This window comes from Equus quagga, chromosome 7, assembly GCF_021613505.1.
Source record: "Equus quagga isolate Etosha38 chromosome 7, UCLA_HA_Equagga_1.0, whole genome shotgun sequence".
Lineage (NCBI taxonomy): Eukaryota > Metazoa > Chordata > Mammalia > Perissodactyla > Equidae > Equus > Equus quagga.
In genome coordinates, this window is record NC_060273.1 from 19,325,989 (window position 1) to 19,341,614 (window position 15,626).

The 15,626-nt window shown below is 42.2% G+C and overlaps 1 protein-coding gene across 1 annotated transcript in view; it reads left to right on the top strand.

The window, feature by feature from the left end:
* The window catches only part of LCMT1 (leucine carboxyl methyltransferase 1), a 75,504-nt gene that overhangs the window by 41,756 nt on the left and 18,122 nt on the right, over positions 1–15,626 (top strand). The window contains exons 3-6 of the mRNA XM_046666445.1: positions 328–419; positions 2,315–2,436; positions 7,107–7,183; positions 8,941–9,002. Coding sequence (XP_046522401.1) covers positions 328–419; positions 2,315–2,436; positions 7,107–7,183; positions 8,941–9,002 — 353 coding nt within the window. The remainder of the gene's footprint in view (positions 1–327; positions 420–2,314; positions 2,437–7,106; positions 7,184–8,940; positions 9,003–15,626) is intronic.

Below are 15,626 nucleotides of genomic sequence, written 5' to 3' on the forward strand. Positions count from 1 at the left end.
CCAGTGAGTTTGCTAAGTAAATAAATAGTTGTAAGTGATCTGTGTGAAGTATGAGGTGAGGTTATTTGCTCTTTAGGCTTCTGGGAAAGGAATTAGCGACATGAGGAAAGAGAGAGGTAAGAAATGACCACTGTGGGAAATGTGATGGGCATGTATATGAATAGAAAAATGGATGGATGAGTATGTTTAAATTTGTAGAGGAGCACTATATGTGCATTGATTGGCCTTTTGAGGGAGATAATTTTCCTCTCAATCCTTGATCTGGCTCCTGGGAACCTGGCCTGAACCTGTTCTCTACTCACCTGCCTCCTTTTTCATCCCTTTCAGGTTTGCAGTAAGCATTGGCTACTGGCATGACCCTTACATCCAGCATTTTGTGAGACTGTCTAAAGAGAGGAAGGCCCCTGAGATTAACAGAGGCAAGTGAACATCCCCCTCCCCAACATCTCCTCATCAGCCGAGAGGCCTGAGGTTTTAGGGATTCATTCTTAGAGAGTTCCGGTGTGCACTCTCTCCACTAGTATATGGAGTTCTAATTTCCCAACATCCTCACCAACACAGTGTATTATGGAACTGTTGAATCTGTTAATCTGATACTTGAAAAATGTTATAGTAATTTTATTTTATATTCCTCCTATTTATGGGTAAGGTTGAAGATCATTTTCATATGTTTAAAAGCCATGCATATATCTTTTACTGTGAATGGTCTATTTTGCTGCCTTACTAAAGTGTTAGTAACAGTATTAGGCTCTGCAAATAATTTCCATCAAGGAAGTCAAAGAATTTGAGACAGGAGTGTGGCGTAGCCTCAGCCAGACTGAGAAACTGACCAGGTATTTCTTGTGTGTGCTGGAAATCTTGGCCCTAAGGATGGATCCTGAGGTAGGTTCTTTCAGAAATACAAAGAAATTTTGAAGTGGAGGTTCCTGAGAATAAGGACACGGTATTTCCTTTGAGCTGAGGGTGAATCCAGGCATCCGTAAGATTGGGCGAGGCCTGGCAAAGAGGCCTTAAGCCTCCCTCCTGTGCTCTTGAGGCAGATTTCCTTCGCAGTGCTGCAGAGGGACGCACCATGGCGCTTGACTCTGTTCCTCGGGCAGCATGTCAGCCCTCCTTCCTTCCTTCTTCCTCCGCCTGGGTTTGCCTCTGTACTGGGGACCTGCAGCCCAATAGGAGAGTGCTTCCCAAACAGTGTGTGGTGAGGATCTTTTTTCCCCAGTATCCAATCCATTGTGGATGACATTTCTGTAAAATACAATAAAAATGATTTACTAGAAAAATAAAATGAATAAGACAGGCAAAATACAAGCCCAAATTATTTATTAGTAGATTCCACAGGCATAAGATTCCTCTGTCAAATTGCAATAAAACTTTTTTTTTTAAAGATTGGCACCTTGCGCTAACGTGTGTTGCCAGTCTTCTTTTTTTTTTTCTTCTCCCCAAAGCCCCCCGGTACATAGTTGTATATTCTAGTTGTGCCTCGGTTGTGCTATGTGGGATGCCACCTGAGCATGGCCTGACGAGTGGTGCCATGTCCGCACCCAGGATCCAAACCAGTGAAACCCTGGGCCGCCAAAGCACAGCATGCGAACTTAACCACTCAGCCACAGGGCCAGACCCACAATAAAAGTTTCTAAATGCCACTCTCAAATTTTGTTCTTGAAATAGTCACACTTAGAGCAGCCAGCCTTACAACACAGACAGACTTTATCTTCCTTTGTTCTTCTTTATTTCTCATGTCCTTTGCCCAGCTCCCCACCCGAGAGCTTAACAAGTCAATTTGTTAGACAAGCATTCCTCCCCCAATCTGTGATGCCATGTTACAGACACCGAGGCTCTAACCCATACAGGAGATGACAGGAACACAATAAGAAGTGTGGCGTTCTTTGCTTTGACACTCATCCATCCAATATCCTGACCTAAAAATACTATTTTCCATATGATCTCGCAATTTCGAGTTTTACCACAGAACTAAGTAGCTTTTACTATAGCTATGAAAAGGCACACTTCCTAGAGGAACATTTAGATCAGATGTTTTGATGTAAAATACTTGTCTTTCGTAAGTAAAATTATAGTGCATTTTATTTTTCTTAGGATAGTTAATTCTACCATTAAATAGATTGTACTTACTTTGGTTCAAACGGCTGAAAAAAAAAAGAATTTAAAATTTGCTATTTCTCCTATAAAGTCACGGATAATCCACTGACCCCAAGGAAGGGCAGAAGTGCTCTGTTTGGCTCTCCTGCTGCAGAGAGCTTTGCAGGGATTATTTCTCATCGCTGAGTGACAGCTTGTTTCTGTCTCTCTCTGTTAGGATATTTTGCTCGTGTCCATGGCATCCGGCAACTTATAAAGGCATTTCTACAGAAGACAGAATGTCAGTGCCAAATTATAAACCTGGGGGCTGGGATGGATACCGCCTTCTGGACATTAAAGGTAAGTTAAAATTCCCCCTCTTCTTTCCCCAGTTGTTTAAATTTGATTTTGTGAAGATTTTCACCATATTCAAAACTTTTAAAACTATATTAAAAGGGATGCAGTGACAGCCTGTCTCCCACCATTGTCCCCACCTGCTTGCACACCCCCCACAACCCCCATCAGCCCCGTACTTTATCTCACCGGGGCCCTAGTGAAGGATATGTGGGTTGTTTCTCATCTTTTGCTGTTACAAACAGGGTTATAATAAAAATCTTTGTATATATTTCCCCCTGCATGTGTGGAAATATATCAGGAGAGAAAATTCTACCAGTGGAATTGCTGAGACAAAGAGCACATGCGTTTGTAATTTTGATAATAACTAAGATTTTATTGTCAGCATAGCAGTGTTTAGGTAAAATTTAGCTGGGCGATGACAATATGATACAAAGCCCTTTTGTAGCCAATCTCTGATTTGATCCTTTACCTGCTCTGTTAGGATTCAAGAGCAGGTGTAATTGCATTCACAGGACAGGAAACTTGGGTCTCATTACTGGCAGAAGCAGGACGAAAGCACTGGGCTTTGACTCCTGGGGTGGAATTTTGCCTTCAAACCTTTGCCCTACGAAGATTCCACTGATCATGTTTTCTTTTTTGTAGGTTTGTACAGATTTTTTTAGGGTCTTCTGTCAGGTCAGTCATGTGGCAGTAATGGGTATGTGCATTTCTCCAGATTTCTCCAGATGTACACCAAGGTAAATTAGAGTGTGTGGGCATAACGCGACCTGCATATCTGTTTTGTCCCTAATCAGCTCACCTGATAAGATGGTCTTTAGTCATCAGAGCTCCCAGCCTTTCTCTTACTCAAGCGAGAAGTCAGTGGCATCAACATGGTCTTAGTATTAAATGTTCGCCTCTGCATTCTTCATTTAGGATAAGATAACTAACATTTATGAGGTGGTTTTACATACATGGCCTCACGAATTAACATGAGATCTCTGTGAGAGGGGAGAGTTTTACACAGATGGGGAAAGTGGGGCTGCGAGAGCTTGTGTCTTCCCCCAAATTGCATATCTGGTGGCACTGGAATGTGGAACAAACATTGGAGCCCAGCTCATCGAACTCCAGACTCCTTCCCCTTTCCTCTACACACAGCCCTGTGGGTGTCCCAGGGGTTCCTTTCTGTAGGTTGATTGTGCCTCTGTAAGGCAGGGACTGGGGCGTAGCAGAAGGAACTGGAAGAGAATGCAGCGTAAGCGAATGTGCCGGGTCAGTGTTCACAGGGGCCGCTGGAGAAATCCCTCCTTTGGGCCTGACGCCCTTTTGACTGGTCACATGGTTTGGTTTTTTCCCCTGTCTTGCAAGTGAGTTAATAATTAATAAATCTGAGATCTTTATTTCTGAGCAAGGTACACAGAGGCTTATGTGCTCCTTCCAAGAAAAAGGTTGTCTGTCAGTAGTGAGGAAGGAGAAGAGCACAGGGTCTGAAAGTCTTTTGTGGAAGTTTTTTGTTTTGTTTGATAATCATATTGGTCTGAAGGGATTTTTTAAAATCTGAAGTTCCTTTTTTTTTGAAAAACAATTATTATGTTTGCTCTTTTGGAGCAGAGGTTGCGTGGGCCAAATCCAGCCTGCCACCTATTTTTAGAAATCAAGTTTTATGGGATGCAGCCACTCCCATTTATTTCCATATTATCTGTGGCTGCTTTAGCACTGTGACCGCGGAGTTCAGCAGTTATGGCAGAGACCGTCTGGCCTTCACAGGCTAAAATACTTATTTCTGACTCTTTACAGAAAGTTTGCTAATCCCTGTTTTAGAAATATATGTGCTCCTATAAAAGAGTGAGGAAAATCTTGTCTGTTGGTCTTGTTGTCTCATGCACCTCCCACCTTGGATGGTCCCCTGGTTGCCCCAGCAGAGGCTTAGCTGTGAGTCAAGGCTTTCTGCTGTCACTACTATATGAGTTTGGTCTGTATGATCTCAGGGGCCCAGGACTGGAGGGTTGAAGACTCCCATCTTCGGGCAGCGGGCAAGAATAGGGCAAGGGAGAGCTGGTATTGTCCCAAACAAAGAATAAGGAGTGAGTGAAACTCTTAAGGGGCCTCAGTTGTTTGGTGTCTCTTGAATTCTGTTTCTACAAACTGAAAGGTCAAGTACGTAGGGGAAGGATTGTCAATTTTGCTGGCCTGTGAAACGGTCGGCCATGTTGGATCTGCTTTGAGACTAAGTGGTACCCTTCCTCCTGGCTGCCCTCTGGTACTTATAGTCAGTCTTGGGTGTCTTCCCTGCCTCCTTGAGACGTGTGAGCTACTTGGGAGTGGAGTGTCAGAAGGGCCTAGAGAATCACAGACTAAAAAGTGGAGGTATCACTTCCCACAGCCATTTTGCCCTTTTCTGAAAGCCGAGAAAGAGGATGTCTGTTTCTTAAAAGCTCCAGGTGTGCCTTTTGGAAGCTTCCCTTCCATAGTGCCCTCTTATTCAGAATCGTTAGGAGGATCAAGTGAGCTACTGCAGGGAAAGCTCTTTACAAAGTAAGAAGACCCGTTTGAGTTGTAGGACTCTGTGCTATCCATCATTCATTTGATTTTAATTCTTGTCATTGTACACTATCTTTAACTTTCCATACCCTGTGAGTAAAAGTTCTTGAAAGGTCTTGTAGAATTTCCTAGAGAAAGTTAGGAAACCCCTTAATGGGTTTCACTCACTCCTTATTCTTTATGACAATACCGGCTCTCCCTTGCCCTATTCTTGCCCGCTGCCTGAACATGGGAGTCTTCAACCCTCCAGTCCTGGGCCCCTGAGATCATACAGATCAAGTTCATGTAGCAGTGGCAGCAGAAGGCCTTGACTCGCAGCTAAGCCTCTGCTGGTGCAGCCAGGGGACCACGCCAGGTGGGAGGTGCAATTTCCACATATCCTCTAAACACGTCCTCCACGGATCTTCAAATAGATTACATAGCCCTACTCTGCTGATAGGCGGGAGCTCCTCTGATGTCAGAAAACTGTCTTGTTTATTCCCCCCCCCCCCCCCCACCACCACCACTGCCTCCCTCGTACCTTCCTTTCCTTCCTCTCTTCTCTCTCTCTTTCTCTTACCCCATCCTTCCCTCTCTCCCTCCCTCTCTTCCTTCCTCCTCCTCCACCCCTCCAGATCCCCTAGGAGTTTAACTGAGGACCAGTGTCTGCATAGGGTGGGGCAGCTGGATCTCACATTTCTGACACTTGCCCTTAGGCGTCACCTTCCTACTAGGAAATGCTTCCTCATGATTTCTACTCTCATCATGCTGTCCCATCAGGGGGTCTGCTGCCCCTCCATACTGCTCTCCATCTCTTACTACTGTCTACATAAATGGTTCTCTCTCCTGCCCAGTTGCTCAGGGCAGAAACAAGGGTGCCATCCTTACTCCTCCTTTTTCTTTATCCCATCCTCTATTGAAGCCGCCACCAGGTTATGGATATCAGCAACTTTCTTTTTAAATAAGTAGTTCTGTATTTCTGGAATATAAGCACAGATGGAAGCAGGGATGTTAAAAGAGTACTAGGCCAGAAGGTGGGCAGGTCGGCCAGGTTGTGGAGCACCCAGCATCTTAGCTAAATCTTAGAGGTGGGAAGAGCTGCTGCAGGCAACATGAAGTGTGTCGTTGAAAGAGATCAGAAAGGGAAGTTGTTATAGTCTGTGCAGTTGGGGATAGAGCTGAAGAGGAGAGGATGCATTCTAGGATAGTCAGCAGGCAGGGCTGAGTGATTGATCAGACAGGGTGGAGATGGAGAGAATTCTAGGATGACCAGTGGGTGACTGTCGGGAGGAGGGTATTGTACCAGCCAAGCTAGGGAAAGCAGAAGGGGGAAGCAGGGCCGTGTGTGTGTGTCTCTATGTGGGAGGTTTTCACAGTTTTTTTTTTATTGCAGCTCACAGTAAAAAATAAATGTATATCCCAATCTAGCACCCACATCTATGTACTGATGTCTGTAAATAATAAGAATACACACATGGTGCTTACTAGGTGCAGGCCCTGTTCTCTCACTCCTGTATTTCCTCATTAATCCTCACAACCCCACGAGGTGGTATCATTTTCTCTACTTTTCAAATGAGGAAGCCTTGACCCAGGGAGTTTAGTGACTTTCCCAAGCCCTCAGAGTGAACAAGTGGTGGAGCTGGGATTTGAACCCTGTCCGCCCGGGCTGCAGAGTCCCTGTCCTTCACCACCCCAGTATACTCCACTGTCAGAGAAAAAAATAAATATATTACAAAATAGTACTTACCCTCACCTCATGTGATGCTTTCTGGTATTTGCTATTTTATTTCATTTCATCCAAAAGATTCTGGTCCAAACCCACTACACTGATTTCCTGACCCTCTCTAATTGGTCTCAAGCTGCTTACTGTTAACATCCTACTTCCGGAGTGCCTCCTGCTCCTCCCCACTCCATCCCAGTGGCCACTCCCCCAGTTCTGGCTGCCTATTACTTCTTGTCTGGACAATCACAGTAACCTCCTAATTTTTTCCGCCATCTGTTCCTCATACTGAGACCAAAGTAATTTAGAAAATATGTTTCTGACCATATCATCCTCTGATTTAAAATCCTTAAACACCCCATTGCTCTTCGGGCCTTGGTACTTGGTTTGTGAGGATGATCAGTGAATATATGACTGAATAAATAATTATAAAGATAACTGTGTTTTTTCTCAGGATGAGGGTCTTCTCCCAAGGAAATATTTTGAAGTTGACTTTCCGGTGATAGTCACGAGAAAGCTACACAGCATCAAGTAAGTGTGGCTTTGGCCAGAACAAAGAGCCTGGTAGAATTCAGAACCAGCCTTCAGTAGACAGCAGGTCTGAGTCCCAGAGACCTCATTTTAGGGCCCTGCTCTCCTCACTTGCTTTCTTGCCCCGAGACCCTCATTCCAGTGTGTCTTGCAGTCTTCAAAATGAAAAATACCCTCCCTTGTGACTCTTCTCTCCATTAATGTAACTTCTCTCAACACTTAAAAAATGACCTATCATAGTTTAGTAATCTGAATTAAAATTCACTAATGTGTATTTTGTTTACTTCTTTATCCCAGGGCACAGAAAGGTACCTGGTCCAGAAAAGATATGTAGTAAATACTTTTTGAATGAATGAATGAATGGGAAACTGAACTTAATCATTTATTATATATGAGATATGTGGGGGCCATTCTGAGTCGAGGTTTCAAGGAGTTTGCAAAGTTGTAGATGATGAGTTTGCTCATCTTTGCCGAGAGCTTTGCGTGTTAAATGCTTCACTTGGATTGTCTCATTCAATCCTCAGAGCAGACTCGTGAATTAGATGCTATTATTAGCCCCTTTTTACAGATGAGGAAACTGAGGCTCAAAGAAGTTAAGTTAATTTGCCTAAAGTCACCTGGCTAGGAAGGGGTGGAGCTGAGCTTTAAACCCTGACTTCAAGCCCAAGGTCAAGGTTTCTCAGTACAGTCGTGTGTCCCCTAACAGTAACAGGGATGCGTTCTGAGAAATGCATTGCTAGGTGATTTCAGTGTCATGTGAACATCGTGGAGTGCACTTACACAGTCCCAGATGGTGTAGCCTACTATACACCTGGGCTATATGGTGCTCATATTGAAGGACCACTAGCACGTATGCGGTCTGTAGTTGACTGAAACGTTGTTATGTGGTGTGTGACTTAGTTTTAACCTGTACTCCCTCCTTTTAAAATCATTTAAATAAAATTCTAATTCTTATATTTAAAAAAAATTTTAATAAGCATGAAAGTTTCTACCTGTCCTTTAGAGATGTCTAATCCTCACAAACTGGAAATATTTTTCAATTTTTTTTTCTAGTTTATCCTAGGAATATAAGTTTTTTACCCTTTCCAAATATAAAATTATATTTTACATTAAATAGGCTTTTTGGATAATATATGGCAATTCTAGTGCTCTGGGAACTGCAAAGTACTACTAAGCTTTTTAAAACTCTGAGTGAAATAAGAGTAAGTAGGCTCTAAATCAAGGCCAGACACGGTTTCCTGGGGTGAAAACCACAGTGGCGTTTGTGTATGGTTATTGGTATAATGAATTTGGCTCTCCGATTTCTGATTTTTTACATATTCTTCATTGAGGGAGTTATCACATAAATGTTACTGAACTTTAGGTCTGAGTGAAAGTCAATTTTTGTTATCTGTGAGAAACAGTAGCTATCTTAAAAATTTTGTTTGAGAAGAGGCAAGAAACTTGAGATGACCTGAAAAACGCTGGGACATTTGGAAAATGCGTGCTAGCCTATCTGTAGCTATTTCTAAGTATTTCATGATCAGTTTGCAATTTGACATCAAATTCTGAGTGTAATGCTTAGCTGACCTAACCTGAGACCTGTATCCGCTGGATTTTTGCTGTACGTGGTCAAATGTAATTAAACAGAAGGCCTTCTGTAGTGGCCCTTGCTTTGAACAGTAGCAGTATACAAATCCCATCTCTGTAGTGGGCCTCTGCATTTTTAGAGTAAATGAGCTACTTGTCTTACCCTTCTCTCTCCCATCTTCCCATAGATTCAAGTCTCTCCTATCAAAACCCATTTTAGACTTACATTCAGAGGAGACACTTCAAATAGGTAAGTATCCTTGACCTAAGTGATACAGTACAGACTATGTAACTGTTTTGGCTTTTTCCCCCTTTTCTTCTTAAAGATGGTCTGTATCTGTGGGCATGTGTGTGCGTACACACGATGTCATACAGCATGTACTTCTCCTGATACATTTAGACTTTTATTGCAGTTACCATGGAGGAATTTAGAACAGTTTCTTGTATGACTCTTCTTAAATGTCCATAGCTCCCCAATCTTAAATCTTTTTAAAAAAATTTAAATTAGCTGCCTACATTTCAAAAACAGGAGATTTTTCATGAAAATCTTGATTTCCAGCTTTCCTTGGAAAAGTTACATCTGGCAACATTAGACCCGAACTCCTACGTGGCAATAATTGAGCAGTGGCCGCCTCGTTTGGAGGGGTCGTGCATTCTCCACTTCTGTTCCCACCCTTCTCCGTTGTCTTATACCTTACCTACTTCCCTCACTTCTGTTACCTCCTCAGCCCCTGCAGTCAATTTTTCCCCTCAAGTTTTAATTATGAGTGTTTCCAACAACACTTTCCTCATCTCTAAGCCTTTCAACTTATGGAAAACCTCTTCCAGAATCTTCCATCATTTTCAGTCTGTGTCTGACAGAGAAGTTCAAGGGGCTTATGAATAATTCAGGTCAGAAAACATGCTTGGAGAGGATGGTCGTCTCGGATGCTCGATACAATAACACAGAAACATCAGACAGCTCAATAAGCCGCCTTTTACACACAGCCACAGTGCTTCAGTCCTTCTTTCCTTCTGGTGATGACATTCACAATTAAGTTTTTACAGAAAACATCTCCCCCATCCTTGGTTTCCCTCATACAGTTGGAAGTAGAACCTATTCAGGCTTTGCCATTTGCTGGCCTCTGCTTTTCCACACTTTCACTATCATAATTTTCTATATATTTGGTTAATATTTGTGTCAGAATGGTTATCTGTAACAAAAGATCTAATACTTCGCATTCCTTTTGATGAAACAACGTAGAATAGAAAGTAAAGACCCTCCATAATCTCACCCACCCCAAGAAGATAACCACTATTCAGTGTCTTCTCCTACAGATGAGCAGTATACCCAGAGATAGATAAATAGATGCACACATAAATGTAATCCAGGGCCCGGCACGTAAGAGTTTCAATAGACTTTTGTTGAATGAATGTATATACACATCGAATAAATATATGTTGTAGTTCACTATGTATTTGTTGAATGAAGGACTCTAAACTTAGATTTAAATGTAATTTTAATAAACAGTGAATAATTTATACATACTGTTTTGTAACTTGCTCTTTTCACACGCAGTAAATCATGGCTGTCTTTTCACATCAGCATATATGGGTATACCTCATTATTTCTAATGGCTTGTAGTACTCCTTTGTGTGGAAATTCCATTTTTAAAAATCTGTTTCCTACTAATGGTCATTTAGATTGCTGCCTTTTTTATGTTTTTATATTAAACAGTGTTGTAGAAAACGTGTGTGTGTGTGTGTGTGTGTGTGCATATTTGCAGGAATTGTTTGCTCAAAGAATTGCCCATTATGAATTTTAGTTACTGCCCGACTGTTCTTCAAGATCCTGTTTACTAATTTGTATTTTCACTGGAGTGGATGAGGATTCTCTTTCCCTACATTCTCACTTACACTGCGTATTATAATTTTTTAAAATTTCTACTGATCTGATAGGCTGAAATGATGTCCTGTTATTTTAAAATTTTATATAACTTTGAAAGGTATTGAGAGGGAGTATCTTTCCTTAGTTTTATTGGCCATTGAGATGACTTTGTACACTTCCTTTTTATTTTCTTTGCCCTTTTTTTTTCCAGTTGCATTGGTTCCTTTTCTTTTCAATTTAGAGGAACACTTTATAACATGAACATGTGTCTTTGATGAAGGTCCCTTGTCAACCTTTTTATTGCCGATTTTGTGTGTGTGTGAGAGGAAGATTGACCCTGAGCTAAAATCTGTTGCCAATCCTCCTCTTTTTGCTTGAGGAAGATTGTCACTGAGCTGACATCTGTGTAAATCTTTCTCCACTTTATATGTTGGATGCCACCACAGCATGGCTTGATGAGCAGCATGTAGGTCTGTGCCCGAGATCTGAAACCACAAACCCTGGGCTGTCGAAGCAGAATGTGCGAACTTAACCACTGCCTCACCAGGCTGGCCCCTTATTGCAGATTTTTTTGTTAATCTTTTATTTATTTTGTAACTCTATGTTTATGTCTCATGTAGGCAAATTTTTCAGTCTCGTCCTTTATAGTTTTTGATCTTGCCGTCATACTGAGAAAGAATTTGAATAAAAATAAATAAAATAGAAATGTGAATGAAAATTTGAGAAAGTGATGGGTGATAATAAAACTGACAAAAATTTCATTTAAAAATTACCCTAATTTCATCAAACCTCTGAGGCTGTGATTGTGAGAATCAGCACTATTTATCAATAAAAAAGAAAAAATGGTGACAAATTAAACCGATACTGTAACTGAACTCAATGGGTTCATCTCTTGGTGAGTGTGGAGCCAAAAAGTACAACCAAGGCAGAAGTAGGTGAAGAAAAGTTTTATTGCTTACACAAGCAGTGGAGACCACCACAGAGAGAGCTCCCAAAGCATCGCGTCCTCTAGCTCAGTGCCGAGGAGACTTTATACACAGGAGAGCAGAGGAAAACAGGATGTAACAACTGTGTTCATTTTGGGTGCATGCGTAGTAGGCAAAAATGCTATCACATACATGCATGATCTGAAAATGGCTGCTTGGACCCTCCTAGCGGAGGAGAATTTAAGACACTAATATGTTTAAGGTAACTTTAGGACACTTGGAGCTGGAGCATTTTGCAGGGATCTTGCTGCAAACGTGTGAGTTTCTCTGCAAGATAGCAACATCTGCAAACTGGGGACATCAGTTTCTGCAAAACAGAACACATAGTTTCTTCTTGTCTGAAAAACATTTGACAGACCGTTTTAGTTCTTGATCAGATCCTCAGTAACCCTTTCTCTGCCTGGCTCCCTGGTCACAGTACCTCACTGACTGGTAGAGGCATCCTGATTCCAAAAACATTAAAATATGAAAAAAAAATCTGCATCTTAGAATTGATAATGTATTTTTTAAGCTAAAATATGCACAGAGTAAAAAATTAAAAGTATATAAGTGGACACACAGCAAAAAGTAAGTCACAATGAGTTCTTAAAAAGTAAATCAGGTTCCATTACTCTTTCTTGAAACTTCCCACTGGGTGGGACCTGGTGGTTATTCGGGCCTGTCTGTGCCTCCTGATTTTATTTCCAGTCACAGTAACTGACTGGCCGCACTGTCCTCCTGCTGTCCTCTGAGTGTGGCAAGCTTGCTCTCACTGTCAAACCTTTCCACTTTCTCTTCCCTCAACCTGGAACTCTTTTCCCCTAATCTTTGCTTGATGAGCTCAGCTCTGCTGCCGTGTCTCAGCTCAGCTGCTGCTTCCACAGAGAGGCCCTCCCTGACCACCCAGCTGAAGACCGTCTCCCTCCTCCTCTAGTCTGACTCTCCTCTCATCACCCTCTTTTAGTTTCTTCATGGCACTTAATACTCGGACGTTATCTTGATTATTCATTTGTTCAGTGATTCATTGTCTCTCTCCCTCGTCTAGGGAGTAAGCCTCATGAGAGCAGGGACCTCTTCTGTCTTGTTCATCACCGCTTCTCCAGCGAGAAGATTGTTGACTGAATAAATATATACCTGAATGCTAGAATGAATGAATGTGTTTGTGTGTTTGTAATCCATCTCAACTCCTTTGTGGAATTAGATGAACATAAGTACAGTCGTGCACCACATAAGGACATTTCAGTTAACAACAGACTGCATATATGGTGATGGTCCCATAAGATTAGTATCATATAAGACTAGGTGTGTAGTAGGCTATACAATCTAGGTTTTTGTAAATGCAGTCTGTGATGTTCACACAATGAAGTCACCTAGTGACATGTTTCTCAGAACATACCCTGGTCATTACGTGATGCGTGACTGTAAAAGGAGCAACAAATAAAAGCATTTCAGAGTGGTAACAGGCAGTTCATCAGAGCCTTAGAAGGAGAAGCTATCTAGGGAGAAGATTGTCTCAACAAGGCAGGCTTAGGGAAGGAAGGAGCATGCAAGGAACTCTAAAGGCCAGTGCGGCTGCAACTGGAGGTGGAAGAGGTGCACAGTTCCAGATGAAGCTGAACAAGGTGTCAGGTGCTGCACCACGCAGGATCTCCTGGGCCGTGCTAAGAATTCCGGACTCCCTTGTAAGGGAAGTGGGAAACCTATTATACACTCCCACAGGCTACTTTGTAGCATTTCCCACACTTGTCCTTGTTCATTCTTCATCTCCCCTGCTGGATTGTAAAGCCCATGGGGGCAGAGACCATTTCTTTTTGTTCATCTGTTTATTCCCAGAACTTGGCTCAGTGCCCAGGACATAATGAGAGCTGGGTGGACAGATGGACAGATGAACAAGCAAATCTTCTATATGGTCTGGAAATCCACCTGAGGCTGTCTCCATTTTACAACCTTTTTTTTTTTTAACTAAAGTGTTCTAGGAAAATCTATGGACCTAAAAGAACACCTGGCAATCCTGAATAATAATAGACTATCATTGAATGAGATTGATAGGATTCACTGTGAGTCAGCAGCATGTAGAACGCATCTCTCTTGAAATGCTCACCTGGAGGTGATGGAAGACATCGCTACTTGCATGCACTGTGGATTCAGTGTGTGGTACATTGTGTAAATCTTCCACTTTCTCATGAACCTCTTCTAGGCTTGAGCTTCATGAAGCAGATAATTAAAGCTTGTATGAGCTGTTGCAGCAAACCACTGCTCTGTAACAAACCACCACAAAGCCTCTGGCTTAAGACAACCACCACCGATTGAGCTCACAATTCTGCAGTCTGGGAGTTTGTGTTGGGTTCATCTAGGTGAACTCCTCAACTGGGCTCGTTCAAGCACCTGCCTGGATTGAATCACTTGTGGACTTGTCTCCACAGAAGACCCCCACCGTGTACTAGGCAGGGAGCTGGGCCAAGGGGCTCCAGCCTTTCTTGGTTCACTGTGCCCTAAGTGTCTCAGAGAGTAATGTTTCCATGGTGCCCCTAGGCCAAAAGACACATCAACGGTTCTGTTTGTTAATGACTTGGGGTCAAACATTATAAGTATTTATGTCCTCACAATTTACTAGTCACTTGAAAAAAACTAACACATGCAAATTGAAACAACGGATACTATTTTTATTTCTGTCTTAAATAACCACAGTTCCTTCTCCTGGGATGTGCCCCTGTTGGGCACATCATGGCTTCACCTTGGAGTCGGACTGAACACCACCTGTTCTACAGTGATGTTCCAGCAGTACTGGCTTTTAATCACAGCCACATCTGAGGAAACAGCTTCACAGAGGTGTCATTGAAAGGGATGCAGAGAAGGATAAAGTCGAAACTGTGATTGCCTTGAGCTAGTAGTTTGCTTACAGCTGATCTGTGTTGAGTGTCTCTGTGTTTCCCTCAAACACTTAAAATATCCTACTATGCCCTTGTGGTTTGCTCTGCCACCCCAGGGCACCTCGGTACAGTTTGGGAACCATTGAGCTCAGCACTTTGGCACTGCCTTTAATCCTAACCATAATCATCTGAGGTTGGCGTTATCCACATTTTGTGTTTGAAAGAGAGGTAGTCTTGAGTAGTTATGTAACTTGTCCAGAGGCATGTGATTAGGAACTAGCAGAGTAGAAATCTGGTATCAGGGCTGTTTGAGACCAAAGCCCAGCCTGCTGAGATTCACTCCAAAGAGAGCTTTCATCTTGGGAACTATGTCCTGGGTGAAAGCCACAGCATGTTAAGTTTCCCTATCAGATAATGATTAGGACTATTTAAGGATTTTTAAAATTTTAGTATTGACTAGTAGTCTTTGAGTTTTTGTGTGTAACTCCATTGTAAGGTTCTCAACCTCAGCCGTATTGACATTTGGGGCTGGATAATTCTCTGTTGTGGAAGACTGTCCCATACAATATATGATGTTTAGCAGCATCCCTGGCCACAAGCATCCCTCAGATGTGACAACCAAAACTGTCTCCAGACATTGCCACATGTTCCCTAGGGACACGGTTGCCCTGATTGAGAACCACTGCTTTAATGCAATAATGGCCAAGCCTGAGTAATGGGATTTTCATAACTGTCTTTTCATTCTGGCTGTGGGTAAATTTGTTCTTAATTTTTTAGCCATATTATGGTATTATATTTTCAAGGCTTCTCCTCCCTCTCAAATCCTCTTAGTATTGATTACAAAAAAAACTACAAGTAGCAACACAGAAGTTTTAAATCAGTGTTAATTGGCCCTCCAGTGTTAATTGGAGATGAGTATGATCTGTTCCTTTAGAAAATTCTTCTTGTATGAGTATCACACAAAACACTTTCAACCCCGCCCCCCGTTTCTCTTATGAAATAGAATATAAGCGAAAAGGAAGGGATTGTGCATCTCACTTTGGTGAACAAGTTATTTGAAATCCCAGCTCTTAGAAACATTCCAAATGCACCAGTGGATTCCTGTTGTTCCCGTGTTCTCCTGCCAGTGTGAGATTTTATAAAAATGGCATATTTTCTCAGAATAGTAAAGC